This window comes from Colletotrichum siamense (genome assembly GCF_013390195.1).
Source record: "Colletotrichum siamense strain Cg363 chromosome Unknown KSG_Cg363_contig04, whole genome shotgun sequence".
Taxonomy (NCBI): domain Eukaryota; kingdom Fungi; phylum Ascomycota; class Sordariomycetes; order Glomerellales; family Glomerellaceae; genus Colletotrichum; species Colletotrichum siamense.
The window spans coordinates 3884605-3904070 of NW_023501017.1; the positions used below are offsets into that span (position 1 = coordinate 3884605).

The 19466-nt window shown below is 53.6% G+C and overlaps 5 protein-coding genes across 5 annotated transcripts; 2 read left to right on the forward strand and 3 right to left on the reverse strand.

The window, feature by feature from the left end:
• Positions 1–1116: 1116 nt before the first annotated feature.
• On the reverse strand, positions 1117–5474 carry pcp1 (Spindle pole body protein pcp1; the record flags this gene model as incomplete). Its single annotated transcript, XM_036638780.1, has 2 exons — positions 1117–1423; positions 1489–5474. 2 exons carry the CDS (start codon positions 5472–5474, stop codon positions 1117–1119), a joined length of 4293 nt encoding a protein of 1430 aa, XP_036495879.1.
• A 936-nt stretch (positions 5475–6410) lies between these two features.
• CGCS363_v006932 (uncharacterized protein) lies at positions 6411–8104 on the forward strand (the record flags this gene model as incomplete). Its single annotated transcript, XM_036638781.1, has 3 exons — positions 6411–6823; positions 6883–7078; positions 7127–8104. 3 exons carry the CDS (start codon positions 6411–6413, stop codon positions 8102–8104), a joined length of 1587 nt encoding a protein of 528 aa, XP_036495880.1.
• Positions 8105–8597: 493 nt separating this feature from the next.
• uch2 (Ubiquitin carboxyl-terminal hydrolase isozyme L5) lies at positions 8598–10263 on the reverse strand (the record flags this gene model as incomplete). Its single annotated transcript, XM_036638782.1, has 3 exons — positions 8598–9536; positions 9590–9784; positions 9838–10263. 3 exons carry the CDS (start codon positions 10261–10263, stop codon positions 8598–8600), a joined length of 1560 nt encoding a protein of 519 aa, XP_036495881.1.
• Positions 10264–11508: 1245 nt separating this feature from the next.
• On the forward strand, positions 11509–15458 carry POM152 (Nucleoporin POM152; the record flags this gene model as incomplete). Its single annotated transcript, XM_036638783.1, has 3 exons — positions 11509–11979; positions 12056–14285; positions 14335–15458. 3 exons carry the CDS (start codon positions 11509–11511, stop codon positions 15456–15458), a joined length of 3825 nt encoding a protein of 1274 aa, XP_036495875.1.
• Positions 15459–15773: 315 nt separating this feature from the next.
• Positions 15774–19051, reverse strand: utp22 (U3 small nucleolar RNA-associated protein 22; the record flags this gene model as incomplete). Its single annotated transcript, XM_036638784.1, has 2 exons — positions 15774–18785; positions 18839–19051. The coding sequence occupies 2 exons, from the start codon at positions 19049–19051 to the stop codon at positions 15774–15776; spliced, it is 3225 nt and encodes a 1074-aa protein (XP_036495876.1).
• Positions 19052–19466: the final 415 nt, after the last annotated feature.

Genomic DNA, 19466 nt, shown 5'->3' on the forward strand with positions numbered 1-19466 from the left:
TATACCCCACGTAACGGCCGGTCCGACCTGTATATGTCATTGTTCCCTATTTCGGCCTCGAAAGACTATAATCTGGTTTGAAAGACGTGGTAGGTGGACACGGAGATCATAACAAAAAGGGAAAGGTTGGGCTGGCGAAAACTGTGGAACTTTGGGTATTCCGGGAAATGCTTTTGCTGTTGGCAACCTCGCTTGGTTGTTGCCTTGGTGGTACAAGACACAGTGTATCCCCCCCTCATTCGGTGGCTTGTAAAAATGAATTTCACAAAAGCTGCTCAAGTTTTCAGAAGCGATGAAGCGCTTGCTGGCCATCATGCAAACCTACACTAAACTGAACGCTTCCTGCCATACCACCACCTCATCCCATCCGGACTCGATAGTGCGAAGAGAAGTGTGAGAATCTGGACCTGCTTAGTCCGGAGCGAAGCTTGCACGCGGGACCGCATGTATGTTGGAATTCAGAAAACTAATTGTCTTAGGTATCCATGGTTGATGCAATCTGTCGTCCACCATGCCGCACTGGGAAACAAGTAGAAAATAAGAAAGAGGCAAACGAGTAAAACAACCAATCCAGACTCCCGTTTCTCCATCCCCTTACCAATCCAACCGACCCCGACTAACCAACAGGAAACCGTTTTTGATGCATTGCCAGCATTGCCCAGCTGGACAAATGAGAACGGTGATGGGTAGTAGTGAACAGCAAGCCAATAATCGTCCAGAGTTGTGTTGCCCATCAAACCCCCTAGCCACCTATCCTGTCTGTCCCCTTTAAGCTAGCCCGGCCCTTCTCCAAACCGCCATCATGGTCAAATAGGGAAAGAGGGTCGCAAACCAAACTCCTTTTCGTTCGTTCGCTCCCGCTGCAACGTCAAGGGTCTGCAGCAATATGCAATACTACAAGGGGGAAAAACACAACAACCAAAGAAAAACACCGTGCTAATGCGGATATTTATGAAGGGATGCCCGATCATGCCGCTGCATCTTCAGCTCGGCTGCAACGCGGCCCAATAGAGAGAGAGAAAGAGAGAGAGCCACCATTGAGACAATCCCTTTTGAGGAGCACTTGTCGCCATGCCTCAACACCTTTCACAGGACCATCCGTGGGCAGTGTTTCCATCAGGCCTCGACGTGACCTGTTGACACCACCTTGAGCTGCTTCCTCCTCTTGGTCTTGCGCATCTCGTCGACGCAATCCGCCAGTTTACGGCGCGTGGCCTCGTGCTTGGCCCACTCGCGCGCAGAGATGCGCATCCGGGCAATGAAGCGCGCCATCGTCGCAACCGTCTTGAGCGTCGGTCGCCCGGGACCGGCGCCGCCGGTGGTGCCCTTCTTCGCGAGCGCCGAGGATGTCGGTGGCAGGGGTCGGCGGCTCCCAAGCAGGTCACACCGAATCTGCTCCAGTTCGCGCAGCTGGGCTTTGTTGCTGTAGTCTGACTGTCAGTATGGGAGACGAATGGCGTAACGGCTAGCAGACTAAGGGAAACGTACCATGCATTAGCAACATCGAGCTCCAGCTGCAAGAACTTCTTTGCGTATGCAGCATCCGCACGCAAGCTGACTTCCCGCTTCCACCGTGCCTGCATCCACTCCATCTGTAGGGTCATGCCGCGAAGCTCCTTGGTGTGCTTCGCATCCGCGTTCTCAGCTGCCCGGATGACAGTCTCCAGTGCCTCGTCCGTCTCTCTCATTCTCTCATCGATAAAGTGGACGTTGCGCTGGTCCTTGGCGTCTGAGGCAGCCTGAGACTTGAGGTCGCGGATATCCTTCTGCAACTTCTCAGCAGTCAGGCGGTAAGCTGCGCGTTCGCTGCGCGCCCTCTCTAGTTTACGCCGGAACGACGCCTCAGCGGCCATGAGGGTGTCAATGGTCTCCTGCTGCTGGATCACGTCGTGTTCCAGTGCATCAGCCTCTGACTGTGTCCTCCGGAGCATATTTTGGAGATCCTTGCGCTCGGAAGATGACATGTTGCCGACGTCACGGCGGCTATGACCGACGATTTGGCGATCCTGCTCAGCCCTCTCGAGCTTCTGCTTTAGTCTGCCCAAAGCTTTCTCGTGAAGGGCAGCGGCTTCTTCAGACTCCCGCTCCGCATCATCAAGAGCCTGCTCGAGGGAGAGCTTTTGATCTTCGAGTTCTTCAAGTTGGGTCTGGAAGTCTCGCTCGAGTTGTGTCGCCCTGCGTTCGGCGTCGCGTACCTTTGTCTTTAGGTCGTGGATGGACTGCTGTGCCGAAGACAGTTGGTGGCGAAGCTCCACGACCTCGGACTTCCTAGCCGAGGGGCTTGATGACGCTGGTGACATTATCAGGCGGGACATTTCAGCATCGTGGGCTTTGCTCTCGAGCTCTGTGATTTGCTTCTTGAGGCCTCTGACGACGTCCTTGTGCGCTGCCTCACGTTGAAGGTATTCCCTCTCCTTTTGCCGCGCGGTTGAAAGATCGCGGCGGATGAGGGATATTTCGCTGTTACCTTCACCCGAGTTGTTGGCGGGCAGTTGCTGTGTCATCGCCAACTGATCCTCGTAATCCTTGATACGGCGCTCAAGTTCGCGGATGGTGCGTCTTGTAGCAGCGGATTCATGACCCTCCGACGAAGAGACTTCCCGGAGCCTGACCTGGAGTTGACGAATCTCCTGGTTGAGACGATCCTCCTCTTCTGCAGCCTTCTCAATCTCCTCTTCGAGAGACTTCTCAGCCAGCTGCATCTGGTCTATCAAGATCTTATTCTCATCCTTGAGTCTTCGCACCTCGTTGTCCAGCTTCATCTTGGCTGTCCTCAGGTCCAGTCGCTCCCGATCGACGCCTAGTGTCTCCTCGCCGTTGTTGTGCATGCGTTTCATCTCACTTTCGACCTCGTCTCGTTCTGCTTGTGCCTCGGCCAAAGAGCTTCGCAAAGAATGCATCTCGAGGTTGAGATTTGCAAGTTGATCCTGGAGTGTCTGCTTCTCGCGAGAAACCTTAGTTGCCTGGGCAGTTGAGTCCAAAAGCTGTTTCTGCATTTGATCTTGGAGGGATTCCTTCTCCCCATTCAACTTGGACACGAGAGAGGTTGCTTCGTCAAGCTGCGCTCGGAGGCGGTCGATTGTCTGGTTGGACTTCGTAGCGTTTTCCTGTGAAGTCGATGCTGAGCCTCGAGCTAGATCTGCTGAACGGCGAAGCTCATCCAGTTGTTGACTCAGCGCATCGCATTCTTTCCTAGCCGCCTCCAAATCCTCCCGAGAGTGCTCGGATTCCTCGTCGAGAGTTGTCTGCAAGACTTCGACCTCGTCCTCCAGTGCCTCGACTCTCTCTGTCTGCGCTTGGTAGTCGAGCTGCGTTTGACGGAGTTCGTCCTGAACTTGGGAGAGCTCGTTGCGCAGGTCCGTGAGCATGGCTTGCCGTGTCTCGAGGTTTTGCTGGAGATCATCGATTTGTCGGCTTAGAGATGCCTGCTCGTCTTTGTGGCGCTGGGCTTCGCTCTCAAGAGCTTCCTGTAATCTTGATTCCTTTGACGACAGGTTACCCTCTGCTTCGCGCAACTTTTCGATAGTTCGCTCTAGCCCGGCCGCCTTTTCTTCCGCCCGTTTTCGTCCAGACTCCAGCGTTTGACGGTCAGTCTCCCATTTTTCACTATCATTATCGTAAAGGTTATCTTTCTCGCGAATCTCGGCTTGCAGATCGGAGATCTCGTCGTTGAGTCGGTCGATCTCGCCCCTGTACTGACTGCGAATGTCACGTTCAATCTCCAAGGCGTGGTCTCTCTCCTGAGCGAGACTCTCTTCCAGTTCGTCAACAGACTGCTGAAGGCGTTCCACGTCGCGTTGCAAAGACCTTGACTCGTTCGTCAATGCCTCGTGCCGAGTCTGCAACAGGTTCTTTTCGTCCAACGTTTGTTGCAATTCGCTCCGAAGGTCCTCCACCTGATTGAGTAATGACTGGTGCTCCCGGTCGGAAAGTGCTCGCTCCTGGCGGCCCTCCTGAGCGGCTGCCTTCAGTTCATCTCTCTCTCTGGTCATCTCAGAAAGCTGCTTCTCGATCCTTCCAAGTTGTGATTGGTTTTCTCGGTCTGCAGCTTCGCGTTCACGGAGACTTTCTTTGGCGGCGGCCTTGAGGCTGTCATTCTCCTTGACGACGTCAGATAGTTGCTTCTCAAGATCCGCGAACCTCGTGTCTGCCTCTTCCAGCTCAGTCTGTAACCGCAGAAGCTTCTCTTCTTTCTGGCGGGAGAGGCCCTTGGTCATGACAGATTTGTTCGCCAATTCCTCCTGAAGCTCATCGAGGTCGCCCTTGGCCTGCTCCTTGTCCGCAATGGCCTGGTTCAGCTTGCCCTTCATGTCGTCGACTTGCTCCTCCAATCGGCGCACGTTCGTTTCCAGGTCGTCAATGGTATCTCTTGCATCATCCAAATCGTCCTTAGATTGCGCATTCTGCTCAAGCTCAATCATCCGCCGTTGTGTATCCTTCATCTTGTCTTCCATATCCTCCAACTTGGACTTGAGGTCGTCAATTTCGTCTTCATGATCGCCGATGATGCGGTCCTTCTCGCGGATCTCGGCCTCAAGATCGCCAACCTCGTCCTGAAGTTTGTCCACTTGGCCTTGGTCTTGTTGATCCCGATCCAGTTGGCGTTGCATGTCGTCAAGGTCGGCTTCCCTGTCCTCCAAAGCGCGTTGCAGGCGCTCAATCTCGGCCAGCTGCTTTTGGTCCGCATACTTCTTTTTGGCCTTCTCCTGCAGCTCCATCATTTGTTGACGGTAACTCTCAAGGTCCTTTTCCGCCGAAGTCAGATGCTTTTTGTACTTGTGGAGCTCCCTCTGCATTGTCACTTTGTCGACCTTGAGATCCGTGTTCTCCTTCAGAGCGGCCTCGCTAAACCCGGGGCCGGCCTTCCGAAGAGCCTCCTCGAGGAAATGAATCTTCAACTTGAGGCCAAAGTTTTCCTTCTCGATCTTATCGATGACATTCTCCTGCTCTCGTAGCGAGAGTTGATTACCATCCTGCAACGGGCCTTTGCCATCTCGACGTGGTAATACGACTAGCGGTGTAGATGTCGTGCTTGTATTATCGACTTCGGGGAGCGGTGTGCGGTCCGCAAAAGAACGGGAGTGGTACATGGAGGTGTCGATATTGGGAATTGGCGTCATGTCTCCATCGAGCTGATCGAGTGCAGGTGTGTTGGGCACGGCGCCGTTCTCCTTGCCGAAGCCGCGGCGCGCGCTATTTCTTGTTGCAGACTTGAGCATTGGGGTGAACTCTGCCCCTCCCAGCCCTGCAGGCAGGTTCTTTCGGTCCATGAAGGGAGCGCGACCCCGCGGGGTGCGAAGGTTGATGCCGCCAGAACGGCCATTGCGCAATTGCTGGAGCAAGTTGTTGTTGCCTTTTGCCGGTGACTGGAAGGAGGCTTCTTGCGAAATGTCGAAGTCTGGCTGTCTGAGATATGTCGCGTCGCCAACGTTTGTGCGCGGCGTGTCGAGGCCGTCGACACCAGGCTGGACCATCTCGACCGCGTTCGACTAACAGAGGGGTGAATGGATGCGCGAGTTAGAAATGTTGTCTCGTGGTAGTGAACATGGCACTAATTTGGGGGGCCGAATGTAGGAGGTCTGAAGAGCAGGCGCTGATGCAACACAAAGCAAGCAGGAAATCGAAGCGACGTAGAGCAGTAACTGCGCGATAAGAGCAAAACCTGGATCGTGATAATTAGAGCCCGGTCAGTCGCGGTGTTGAAAGTGGGATTCGAGGTGTACCCTGGACCCAAGGGTTCGCGGTCATCGAGTTGGCGCGTTATTGTTTACTGGATACCTGTTTGGGAATAGCGCGGGCACACCTCACTTTGCTGGGGACGCCCGGGCACGGTTTTTTCCCTCCAGCCTTTGTGCCCTACCATAGGTATGTGAGTTGCTTTCGGCCCACACTCAGCCAATCACAGTGCCTACCTATGCTTGCCTCCCCGCAGCGCATGCTCAATGGGTAGGTAGGTACCTGGTGTCCCACACAGTAAGCTGGATCCACCTTTTTCTTTTTTTCCCCTTCCATGGTGACGGCCGACGTCAATGGAAGAGCAGCGACGTGGAGTGCCCTGTATGTGGCGGGCAGCTTATGCGACCGCCACAGCTTGAGACACTTGAGGTGGGAAAGAGACTTTGATTTGTGATGCAACCACTCAGCCGGGAGCGGCATTCCAAAGTCAACTTCTTCACCAATGTCGCTTCCCAAGCCACCGTTGCACAGGACTTTTAATACGAACAACCTGGCCCTTAACTCACCCTCCTCGAAATCGGGGACGTTCAACTTACGCCTGCACCTTCCCTTGCAATACACGGGCGCTGGTATAAGTCTTGCAGACTCCGCCGCATTCACTGCCGTCATCCGTTCCGATCTTCGGGTTTCCGACGGTGAGGCATTGTGTGTGGCCCCTGGCCCCTCCCGCCGCCATGCTCTCTCTCGCCCAGGTCCCGGATGAGATACTTCTCCAGATCCTTCACTACGTCTCAGCAGAGGACACCCTGCTCTCTGTTCACCCTTTATCAAGACGCTTACACCACCTCGCCAACGAGCCTATCCTATGGCGGTACTACTGTCTGCACTCATTCAAGTATTGGCACCCGGAACATCAGTTTCGCGACAAACTACTAGAGCCGGCCTCCAAGGTATCCTGGAAGCGTCTTTTTCTCTGCCGTATGCGACGTAACGCTAGAGTTGCCAGCCTCTTCGACGGGGTCCTGGCAACTAAGCATGGCCGGGTTAAGAAATTTGAAGAGATATGCCTGCTGGGTCTCGATGCGAAAGACTTCCTCTTAAATCAAGCACAGACGCCTGAGCTGGCCGAAGATGTCTTATCTCGGAGGTATGCGACACGTGCGAGTTTGACGTTGGATTGCTGTTGGCTGACTTAATCGGCATCAGGTACTTTAGCAACGCAATGCTCGCCAGCATTCGCCGCGGCGTCGCCATTCAAATATGGGACAGCTTACGGGGTTCGGAAGCAGAAGAGGCATGGAGAACCAACCAGACCCCAAGAGTCGTCCCTCGCAGGCTGGAGCGTGCCCTGGCTGCGTTTGACATGTTTGTCCTCCCCGATGACGTTGGTGACGTTGACGATGTAAAGCTCGCCCCTGCGCCTTTGTGGCTGCTGGCTGACAGATCATAGGTTTCTAAAACACTGAATGTGCTGGCAGATGAGTTCATCACCGACCACCCTGATTTCGGCGGCATGTGCATCCGCGATCAGGCATTGGCCTTGAATAGATGGCTAAGATCAAAGAATTTGACCGGTATGAGCAATCCGGAAACAAATTACCGCAATTTGCGAAACTGCCTCATCGGACATGCGCTGCGCGATGAGGCTCATCAATCACTACCTATGGTGTCGGCCGCCATCTTCTGCTGCATTGGGGAGAGACTAGGCATCAACGCTCACTGCTGCGCTCTCCCGGGACATGTGCTCGTAATGGTGTTTGCCACCAAAGATACAAGACTTGACGGGTCTACATTGACAAATACCCAGAAGCCGCTTGAGAGAATGTATCTGGATCCGTATGGGGGCGACGAAGAGTTCAGCAAAGAGACTCTTCGGCACTTTATATCTCAGGTGGGATGGCGTAGCCTAGATGTCGACACAATGGCGCCCGCAGCCGTGTCGACAATGATCGGGCGGTTGGCTCACAATATTCGACATACAAATCTCGTTATGACTTCCCAAGATGTTTCGATTGAGAGACTCGCCGGGCTAAGGACGGGTACACCTCTTCAAAACATGGAGTTATCTGTGTACGCCGCTGCATGGGCAACAACACTGCTCGATCCAGGAGCGTTTGTTGACGTTACGTCGCATTTCGCACTCCGTTTCAACTCCTTGAGGTTTGATGATGCTTGGCTGGTTGAAAAGATCTATTTCAATCGTCCTCAGCCCCATGGAGATGTCTTCCTGGCCGCACCTAACCCGGAGTATATACTTCGACTTATAAGACGGGCTGATGAGCAGCGGCCCGTACTCCGCGAACCCCAGAATCACATGGAATACCAAATTGGACATGTCGTCAGACACGGCAGGTACGGGTTTGTGGCAGTCGTCATCGACGGAGAGGTGCCGCCTTCAGGGTCAATTCTCTACTACAGGCTGTTGTGAGTTTCCTCCTAAACCTTTGGAGTGGAGAGTGATGCGCCAAGACTAACACCCAAGAAGAACACCTCCGAACATGCAGGGAACCTTTTCCCTTGTTAAAGCCTCAAGTCTCGAGCTTATACGGGATCCAGACGAGGCGGCAGGCGCCATGTTTACAGACACAGGACTCTTTTTCAAGCGGTTTGATCGGAAAAGCTGCAGGTTCATTCCATCGAATGATGAGATGGTCTACACGCCATTGTGATGATTGGAATCAATGTCCTCAGGTTAGCACATCGTCCGAATTGAAGCAATGCAAACTTTTCAGCCGTCATTGCTCCCATATGTCTTAGACTATGAAACGAGTGCCTCACTGGATGCTCTTGTGTTCTGGATAGACATAGCTCTATCCAGCGCATCCATCTGTATACTTTGCCCACAAACCAAACGCCAACGCAGTGCAGACTTTCCCTCCATCCTCGTGAACTCCCAACTCCTGAGTCGCGCCCCGAAAAAATCACAGATTAGCAGCCCAGTCGGCAAGAACTCCATGGTCCGCAAGCTTTTGCACCCACTGGTGGATCGCTAGCGTGTGATCCTTCTGCCGTCCATGTACGCGATCTTCGTCTTCCTTCATGAAGGCGATCTCCCCGTTATATTCCCCCATCAAAGACTTCTGCTTCGTAACCAAATCACTATAGACCTCGAAAAGCTCCATTGCTTCCATAGAAGGGTTGCTGAGCTTCCTCTCCAAACTTGGATTCATGGCTGCTCGTTCGATATCTTCTCGCTCGATCCCAAACCCAGCAAGACGATCTTTTTCGTCAGCCCTCAATGGTTGGTCGTTGCCAGCAACTAAGGTCTCCCATTCGCCGAAGTGTTTGGTGCGACTGTTAAGTACTTCAAATGACCGAATTGTGCTCGCAAGTTTCCCAGATATGGTGGCGAGTGGATTCTTGCAGAGGGCCAGGAGGTTGAAAGAGAGTGCGCTTTCTTCGAACTGAAGCATGCGCGCCTGGATGTCGGGACGAACCAAATTTGTCCAGTGGACGCCGTCTTCCAGTGGTCCAAGACATACCGGTCGAGTTTTGAGGCCGTCAAGCTCCCACACCGAGCCATTAGCTGGGACGTAGGCGATGAAGTGGTATCCCGATTCCGAGTTGACCTTCTGCTTCTTTGTCTTCCTCGCCTTGGCCGGCCCTCTGCGCTGCTTTTTCTTCGACTCGGTGGCTTCGTTTTCAAGAAAGAGATCTGCATTCAGGTGGTCCATTCTGCGGGTGAAAGAGTTATGTACAGAGCGTATGAACGTGTTGGAGCTGAGGGCATGACCGCGCAGCGGTGTGCTGAGATGACTAGTGGCGTCCTTGAACTCCTGAAGCTTCGTGCCGAGGTCGACCCCGGCGCTATTCATCAGGATGTTGGTCAGGGCAACCGTGGCGCACGCATTGTCCGTCGTCTATGAAAACGGTCAGTCAAACACTGGGCAAAGGCAAAATCTTGGGCACAAACCTGATTGGCGAACCATAGATCTCGCCCGTCAACCACTTCGTCGTCCTCGTAGTTCTCCGAGAAGTATTGATATAGAAAGATGAACCCATACACGGGCTGGGGCATAGTCGCGACGTAGTCTTCGTCAACGGAAAAGACCTCTTGGACCTTCACATCTTTTACGCCCATCTCTCGGATAATGGCGTTGAAGAACGCCTATGCTGAAAGGTCAGGTCTTACACTGCACGCAGAGAAAACAAGATACGCACCGGTTCCGACTCCACCTCGCACCAGCCTTCCCACTCCTGAAGCTCGTCTTTGCTGATGGGTTCCAATGCTTCCCGGAGTAAGATGTTCGATTGCCTAGCTTCTCGAGTTGCGACGGCGCTCGTTGCAGCGGCGGCGGCTTCTGTTGCCTTTCGCTTAGAGTTTCGCCGAGAATGATCCATCGCTGATTCTTCCATTGCCCCGTTTGGCAACTCCTTCCTTTTTCTGGTGTTGGCGTCTGGCGTGTCGAGAATATGTAGGTCAGCCAGAGCAGGGTCGACCGCTGCCCCTGGACTGGTCCCAATGTTATAGATGTCACGCTCAACTGCCGGGGAAACATCATCGTCAGAGATTGACCGGGAAAGCTTTTGCCCCTTCTCAACTGCGACTGGTTCCGCCTTGCGGCTTCGCAGGTGTATCCGGCCCATGTTGGGACGACCCGTTCCTAACATCGTGACGACCGGTCAAGATATCGAGATGTAGTTAATAGAGAGCTGGGGTATGCAGGAGAATGAAAAGAGGATCCTATGAATGAAACGTGGCCAGCCCAGGAGCAATTGTGGCAAGACGGCCATATGGCGCCGGGTCGATGTCGATGTGGTAGGCAAAAAGGGAAGGTGTAAAACCCCTCGACAACGCGAATGATGACGTCAAAAAGGAATCAAAGCCTTTCTCGTTCATGAAACAAGGAACTTCATCTATGCATGGAAACATGCGTTGGGTGAAAGAATTTGTACGAGCTTGTCTTGAACGAAGGTGGCCGAAAGAGACGCGAAGTGAAGAAAGCGACTGATAAAGTGGTTGAGTTGAGGACGAAACAGGACGCAGAGAAGGCTGACTGTGACCGTTTCATACGACCATATCAACTAATGAGGAATTCTGGAAATCGGTTAAGAAAGAGAAAACCATGCGTTCGACCAGAGGAAACGTCATAGGAATCGACTAGGCATGAAGAGAAAAAGCGAGGTTCATAAAGACGTACATACCTGGCGCTTATCAGCTGAGGTATCAGCCTTAGAACACACAGAACCAACGCTATCCCAGTCCTTGCTGAGGTCGCGTACCAATGATTCTAAACACTTTTCTTCGCCTACAATAATAAAACGGGGTTAGAATTCGTGCTGTGTTCAATCTAGCATGGGCGGTCTGTCAAGAGAAGCTCCGAAGCATGATGGCGGGGATTGAATGTGAAGGGCGACGTCAATCAACCCAGCGCTTTCCATAACGCAGCGCAGGCGGACCCCCCAGCTTTTTGGGGGCTGAATAAAGCTGGTTGGCACGCTCCACTGTCTGTTTCCCCGTCCACAGGTACCTACGGGTGCTCGCACAGCCAAACACACAGCCAAAAACCTGTAAACAGCTGTCGCCCTGTTAGTATCCGCTATTTGGCCCTTGAGACGCACTGTAAGCCAATCAAAACATCCCGCGTCATCGCAAGTGGGTGTTGTTGCTGGGCGCGTTTGGACGTGACGAGCATTCACAGGAAATTTTGAAGCTCTGCGTTCAGCTGCCAGATTCTCCAGCTTCACGACGCCAAGAGCAACTTGCATCGCCGGGCAAGCCCTTTCCATACTCCTTCGACCTTCCTGATCTAGTTGCAAGGCTTCCGTTATTCTCCGGCGACCTCGACCACATCCAACGATCGTATGAAGCGCTCCTAATTGCGGCATGCGATGAGCGCAACACCGAGACAGCGGACTGGTGGTTTCCCACAAACACCAGCGACCGCGGCCCCAGGCAGATCCCGACGTCAAGATCCCGATCCAAACTCATCGCTATCCTCGCAAAAGTCCACGCGGACATCATCGTCATCCCTCCCCTTGGCTCCCGAGAATGCCTCGAGAGGCGCCCCTCCATCGGAACCCGTCATTCCCCTGACAATCCTCGATGCACCACAACAACGCACCTACGCTTGTGCGATATACATTGGCCTTTTGGCATGGAGGTTCTACGACTGGATCAAGCTGGTTGAGGACAACGACACTTCGGCCTGGCTGTTTTTGAAATGGGTCTTCATCGACTTCGGATTTCTCTTCGGCCTGCCTGAAATGAGGATACCATGGCTGGAGCTTTCGCAACCTGTTGTCATGGCTATTTTCCTCTTCCATGCCTTCTTCAACTTCATGTTGATGTTCAACGTTCCCGTGCGTCTGCCGATGCCAAGCTCCCGCCTTGGGCCTTGAGCAAAGAAAAAACTGGGTTAACTAACTTGAGGTGCAGATTCCACTGCAGCCATGGCTCGTTGGCTTCATGAAGGTTTTCTACGATCGGGAAGTGGCCGTATCCGAACACACCGTCAAAGTCTCGAGCATCTTGCACAACCATTCGTTGATCATGGGAAGGCAGATCATCAATATCCTCCCAGAAGGGTCAGCCGTACTCAACTTTGAGCAAATTCCTTTCTGCATCGGTGAGGATCACGACACGGTCAAGCTGCCCATCCAATTTAATTCGACCATTCCCGCCGAAATGGAGCTCATTCGCATCGACCTTGACACCAATCAGGAGGAAACGATGAGGTTGTCTAGCCGGGAGGTCAAGAAGATTGCGAAGCAGATCAAGGACCAGACGGTGGATTCCAACCCTGTCGCTGTTGCCATCGAGTACTCGGTTAAGAAAACGGGTGTCTACCGTCTTGGCAAGGTACTGGACGAGTACAAGCTTGAGGTTCAGCGCGCTACGAAGGATACCTACGTTGTCCCCTGCCCGAAAGCTGCATTCCGCACTCCCGATGATGCAGGCCGATGTATCAGGGACTTGTCGGATCTTTTCATTGACGTCACCGGAACACCGCCGTTGAAGATTCAGTACAGTCGCAGGATCAACGGTAACGACCGCAGCTTTCACTTTCAGAGCCTGCAGCCGGATGACTACATGTCGCCCTTACTCGGTTCGCCCTCTTCACAGCTGACCCGCGGGAACGACGATGATACTTCTTGGGTGAAGCCTCAATCCGTGGCTGTGCGACTCAACGAAACTCTGGATTCCGCAGGAGATTGGCAGTATGCCGTGGATGAGGTTCATGATGGTTTTGGCAATGTCCAGAAATATGTTCAGAGTCCCGAGGAGGCTGACGTGCGTCCCCGGCCTAAGCACCTCGTGCGCAACTTCTTGGTCAAGCAGCGCCCCAAGGCTAGTCTGCGAGGATGCGACTTGCGGAATCCCATCAAAGTAGCAAAGGACCATCGGGCCAAGCTGCCAATTAACTTCTCGATACCGGAAAAGTCGTCCCCGGACACTTCCCACACTTTGACCTGGGAGTTTTCGCCAGTCGATTCTCTGACGAACAGCGGAGATCATGGAAGCAAGGTTTCCATCGGTTCCTACGCCGCCAAGAATTCCCATGACAAGCCATCAGTCTTGGAGCCTGGTCTCTACACGCTCAAGTCAGTGGTTAGCGGATCGTGCGAGGGGGAGATCCAAGAGCCCTCCTCATGTCTGTTGCTCAACCCTCTCGAGCCCCAGCTATCCTTGCGGGCGGAGGAGATCCCCGACAAATGCGCCGGCAACTCCGTTGGACTTCGTGTGGACTTGGATCTTATCGGGACCCCGCCCTTCCAAGTCCGGTACGACGTTGTTGATCAGAATGGCAACGTCAGAAGAGAGCGTGTCGATGTCAGCGGACTCAGACAGCAAATCGAGCTGAGGCCGACGGCTGCAGGCCATCACAAGTACATCTTCAAGCAGATTGACGATGCCATCTACAAGGGGCAACCCTTGAGCGGACCTAACATGGTACTGGAGACGGATGTGAAGCCTGCCGCTTCCGCAATAATTCAACATTCTACGGGAACTATCAGCGCCTGTCTTGAGGAGCAGGTCGAGGTCGATATCTTGCTCCTGGGAGACGCTCCCTTCTCTTTGGAGTGGGAAGTTGTTCACGATGGCAAGCGCAAATCCGAGCGCGTCACCGATATCCAGGACAACAACTACAGAATCAAGACCAAACCCCTGGCCAAGGGTGGCGAATACACTCTTGCTCTCAATAGCGTCCAGGATAAATCTGGCTGCCGGACGTTCCTCAAGGATGAGCTTAAGGTCTCTGTCCGACGGCAACGGCCCAGAGCAGCATTCGGCCTGGTTGAAAACAAGCGAAACATTATGGCGGTCGAGAACACCAAGGTTGATCTGCCACTTCGTCTTCAGGGCGACGGTCCTTGGACTGTATCGTACCGCAATGTTGAAGCCGGTGATGTTATTCTCAAGAAGACGGCGGGGAACGCCAATGAGATCCTTACTGTCAAGTCCCGCGGCACCTACGAAATCATTGATGTCGCCGACAGCTGTCCTGGCATTGTCGACCCCCAGGCATCCCAGTTCAAGGTTGACTGGTATCCTCGCCCTGAGATCAAGCTAGTCCAGACTGATACCATAACTTCGGATGCAGCTGCATTTGTGAAGCGTGATGTGTGTGAAGGTGATATCGATTCGTTCGAGGTCAGCCTCAAGGGTAAGATGTTCATCTCATTCCACAGAGCTCCGGACTGACAATTTGGTAGGTTCGGCCCCTTTCCGTGTCGAATACGATCTTCGCCACAAGCCCTTCCCGGGAACTGGTTCTGGTAAGAATTCTGGATCCAGCATCCGGAAGGAATTCGATACCGCTCTCAATAAGGCATCCATTGGCATGGATACCTCGAAGCCTGGAGAATATGCGTACAAGTTCTCCGCGTTAGCAGATAATCTCTACAACAGCGACAGAAACTTCAGCCCTCTCACCCTCAACCAGCGGGTTAACGCCAAGCCGTCCGCCTCCTTCGTGAAGCCTGGCCAGTCGTTCAAGTATTGCAAAACGGAGCAAGAGAGCGAGGACACCATCCCCATTACGCTAAATGGTGTCGCTCCTTTTTACGTGGAAATTGAGATTAAGCATCACAGCGGCACTGTCCCTGAGACGTACAGAATCCCGTCCATCCAGTCTAACTCTTACGGCATTCACATACCCAGACACCACTTGCGCCTCGGAATTCAACATGTCCGCATTCGCGAGGTTAGAGATGCTCGTGGCTGCCAGAAGAAATATGAGATCGGAGCGCCGACCGTGCAAGTCCACCTTTATGACGCGCCCGCAATCTATCCCCTGGAGAGCCGAGAGGACTACTGCGTCGGCGAACGTATCGCTTACACGCTCTCCGGCACGCCTCCCTTCGAGATCTGGTATGATTTCCAGGGGCACCAACGCAAGGCCAAATCGGGCACAACCAACTTCCGCCGTATCGCCGAATCTCCTGGCGACTTCACCATCACCTCCATCTCTGACAAGGCATCAGAGTGTCGTGCCTCTGTTGACATTACTAAGAAGATTCACCCACTCCCCGCCGTCAAAATTAGCAGGGGCAGACAGACTCGCGTGGATATCCATGAAGGCAACGAGGTCGAGATCCTTTTCGAGTTCTGGGGCACGCCGCCGTACGAGTTTACGTACACTCGAAGCTCCAACGCCAAGAAGGGCCAGAAGAGCGTGGTGCTTGAGACCCGACACGACGTTTCGTACGAGAGCAGCAAGATCATCCGTGCAAGCCAAGAAGGAACGTACGAGGTGGTCGCCATTAAGGACAAGTTCTGCGCCTTCTCTACCCAGCAGGTCGCAGACAGCAGCCGGGACCAGAAGCTCCTGCAGTAGATGACTTGAATGAACTCGGGGGTTGTGCGGGTTTTAATGGACTCACGAAGGGGTGGGGATGTTTGTGTGCATACGAGCGTCTTGGTGTGCATAGGCATTTTATATCATGGCATGGCGTTTCATCAAGGGAAATCAGGTTGAATAGGACTATAATCAGCATGACCAAAGACCTTTTCTTTTAATAGGCATCGGCTCGGAAACAATTGACTGAGCATTTTAATACTTGGTGTGATCCTTCGATCGCTGACTTTTATCTACCATTTCCCGGTTCGCTATGCCAACACATCAAACATGTACAAATGTATTTCCCTGTACCTATGACATATCCTCAATTCTTTTTACCAAGTCGCCCCCGATCCTTGCAATTTCGAGCAAGACAGCGGGTTTGTTGACTTCAACCACGTCGTCTTCTTCAATATCCACTTGACGGAAGTTGTACGGCAGACCTACGCGGAAGTTTTGTCTCCGCAGCTTGGGTTGCCAGATGGCACCAATGACTGAGTCTTCGGGAGCGCCGTGGAAGAAAATGAGAGTATCCTCGTACGCCGTCTGCAGCTCGTTGAGCAGGACCGCCGCCGGTGACCTACTCAGGGGCAGGGGCACCTTGCCCGTACGCGCGTCCAGATTCTTAAAGAGAGAGTGGCGAATGCCGGCCTCGGCAGCGGCATCGCGGACCACGCGCTTCAAGGCTGAGGTCGATAGATGGATGAGCACGTCATAGTCGCTGAGCGAGGGCTGGAAGAGTTGAGCGACGTCGAGGGCGATGCCTTGCTCTCTGATGAGCTTGCTGGCGGCCTTGGCGAGACGAGTCATGCGGGTTGCGAGGAGTTTGGAGGGCCCGTGGCGGGTGTAAGCCAGCCCTGAATGGTCGTGCGGGGTGGCGACGAAAAGGACAGCGTGGTTCATATTGGGATCGCGAGCACGCCAAGCCTCCAGGTGTTTTTGGACGACGGATCTATCTTCTGCGGACATGTCGTCTGAGGAGTCAACAACGAGGGGCTCATCGCGCCAGTCCCATCTCGAGAGGAAGAGGATAGTGCGTAGGAAGCCTGACATGGCGCTAGACGGGGTCTTCCAGGGGTGTGGCTGGAGGAACACGCGCAAGACAAGGAGCTCAATGAGCTCTTCACTGATGTGGCTGGCAAGCTTGTGGGCGTTGAACCAATGCTTGACTAGACGAATTGTGGTTGACAGCGTGGTGAAGCGGGTGCAGTAAGTTGTGATCGTCTGCGTGTGCAGCGGGAGGTGCTTATACCGCCAGTTGATGTCAAAGAGGGCTTCCTCGGCGTCCGCTCTCGTCTGCGGGTCGAGCGTCTTGTTCTTGGCTTGCCTGTCAAGGAGTGTCTCCTCCGGCTCGGCAAAGATGCGCAATCGGAACGCAGCACCGGTGTCGTAAATGATGTCGAGATACGCCAGGTTGTCGATCTCACGAGCTGCGTTGTCGCGGCCCAGGCTAGTTGTGATGTTGTCATTGACAGCCTTCAATCTTCGGTCGATGTCAAGCAGAAACTCGATCTTGGTTTCCTGGATTGCGACCAAGTTCTCCGGCCACTTGCTCGAAACCTCAAAATACAAGTTGACATCCATTGATGAAGGGGTCTTTTGGGAGGCGGCAAAGGGCGCGGTGACAGAGGAAGATCGAAGTTCTGGTACAATAGGCGACAACTGCCTAATGGAGAGGGGTAAGTCTTCCAAGCCGCGAATGTCTGACTCTAGGGCTCGGAAGGCCTTCCTCGCCACCTCGAAGGCATCCCTATCGAGAGGGGTGATGCCTAGAGATGAGGGGGGTTCGGCATCATGGAATCGAAGGTCACCAGGACCAAGGCTCAAATGGCGTTGAAGAGCGTATCGAACGATTTCCTCGCAAATGCCGGCCGCGGTCTTGTTGTTCCACGGTACGCACTCAAGAATGCTGCCATCCTGGAAACGTCGCAGCTCGGCCTTGTCGCCCCAAAACTTCCGGAACTTGGCCGCCTCCTTTTCGAGCTCAGCGGAGGGACCGTACTCCATCAACCGGCCCATGTTAGCCGGATCAAAAACGACGCCAACCTGGATGTTAGCAACGTTGCGGGGCTCTTTGCCTGCAATGGGCCACGATGCAGTATCTTTTGTCTGGAAGTGAATTAACTGCGATCTGTCCTTCAGGGCCTTCTTGAGAACCGAATACGCCTTGAAACTAAGATCCCAAACAGCTCCACGTCGATCGGGGGTATTGCTCTTCGAATGGCTGTCAACGTTGCGAATCTCGAAGATGGCGTCGAAAAGCTGCAATGGCACGTCGGCTTTGGTGATAAATGTCGGCTCGAATTGGTTGGCTAGAGGGTCATTGAGCACCTCCATGGTCGTGCAGGCGTGGAAATGAAGCAGGCTCGCTGACCAAGGGCTCATCTTATACAGAATGTTTACCTCACGCTCGGGATCGAACATGACAGGGCCATTCTCGCGAATAATGTCGGTCCCCTGCTTGTAAGTACCGAAAACAAAAGGCTTCTTTGAGAACTCAGTGGAGGCGAGAAACTGCACCGTGGCCTTGAAAAGCTCGGTGCTGCTCAACGCCGAAGATAGAGCGGGTTGGCCATTGCGACCGCCTGTTTGGAGAAGAAGTGCCATCATGACCGCCCACTCAAAATGACCAAAGCCGCCGGCAGCAAGCGAGCTCCCCAAGCCTCTCTGTTGAAGCCAAATCCTCCCTAGTATGCAAGCATCCGTGAAAGCTGCGCAATCGGTCTTGGCACGCGTGAGAACGCGAAGATAGGTGACGAAGGTATCCTCGGCCTTGACAGTAGAGCTGTAAAAAGGCGTCGCCTCTTTGGAGTTCTCGGGTTGTCCAATACGGTTGCTGTTGGCTGCGGGATGTAACTTTGTCTTAGGAAAGATACCTCCAGGGGCACAAGGGATGATTCGGATGACGAAGTCTACCTTTGACGCCTTGTCTTCCTCGCTAGTCGTGCCGTTGTTCGGTCGAATGGTCAGGACTGGCAGTAGCGTGTTTCCGTTCAAGTACTCGAATTCCAGATCAGCGGAGTCTCCCAGCTCCTTGCGCAGACTTGCCGCAATGTTGGCAATGTAGTATGCTCTCCTGTAGAAGTAGCGCATGCTCTGGTAATCTCTTTCTTGGAAAAGCGACGCTGGCATCTGCACGATCATGTCCACGCCCTTGTTTGCCTGCGCCTTGACCATGGTTCTCGAGACGTAGCTACCGACGACATTATAGGCCGAGGGCTTCTCGTACGAAAGGTTGTAAGGCGCATCATCGCTCGGTTTCGGCTCGGGGTAGGGAATCTTGATTCGATGGGTCTTTTGGAACTTGCGGGTGGCTTCGGCGATCTACGAAACATCAACATGTTAAGTCGCAACGGGAAGATGGGAGATAAACTAACGGAGATGGGGCCGTGAGACTCAATTTCATCGATGAGGTTCTTGATTTTATGGAGCAGGCTATCCGCGCCGCTCAGCGCCTTCGTGTAGTCGACCTTTACCTCCTGCAAAAGTTCGTCGGTCTGCAGGACAAACGGGCTCGCCGTCGCAATGTTGACTGCACTCCTCGTGTTGCCCTGGTGGGAGACCTTGCGTCTTTTGGGGCTCTGCTCCATCTTGAACGACTGTTTGGGAGACCCAGCAATGTTCTGTGCAAGGGGCTGCTGAATTGGAGGCTGACAAGCACACAGGTAGGCTTGCAGACTCACAGGAGCACGACAACCTCAGCCCGCTTGCGCATGCACGACCGCGATGCTGGAAATTTTTTGAAGCGTGGGGCTCCGATAAGAGGTGGGAGAAAATTTATCCCTGACCGATCGCCCGATAAGACACCTAGACCTACTGCAGCAGCCCCACTGGTGTCTTTTACGGGTAAGGTAGTTGCCCCAGACTGTGACCTGCAGCCAAATCGGCCTCCTCTACAAAGGAACACAAAAGGCTTGACGTGATGCCGTTTTCTTTTGGCAGTTGAGTACACTACGAGCCCTAACTTATGCATAAGACTGGCCGAGTGTGCCTAGCAACGTCTAC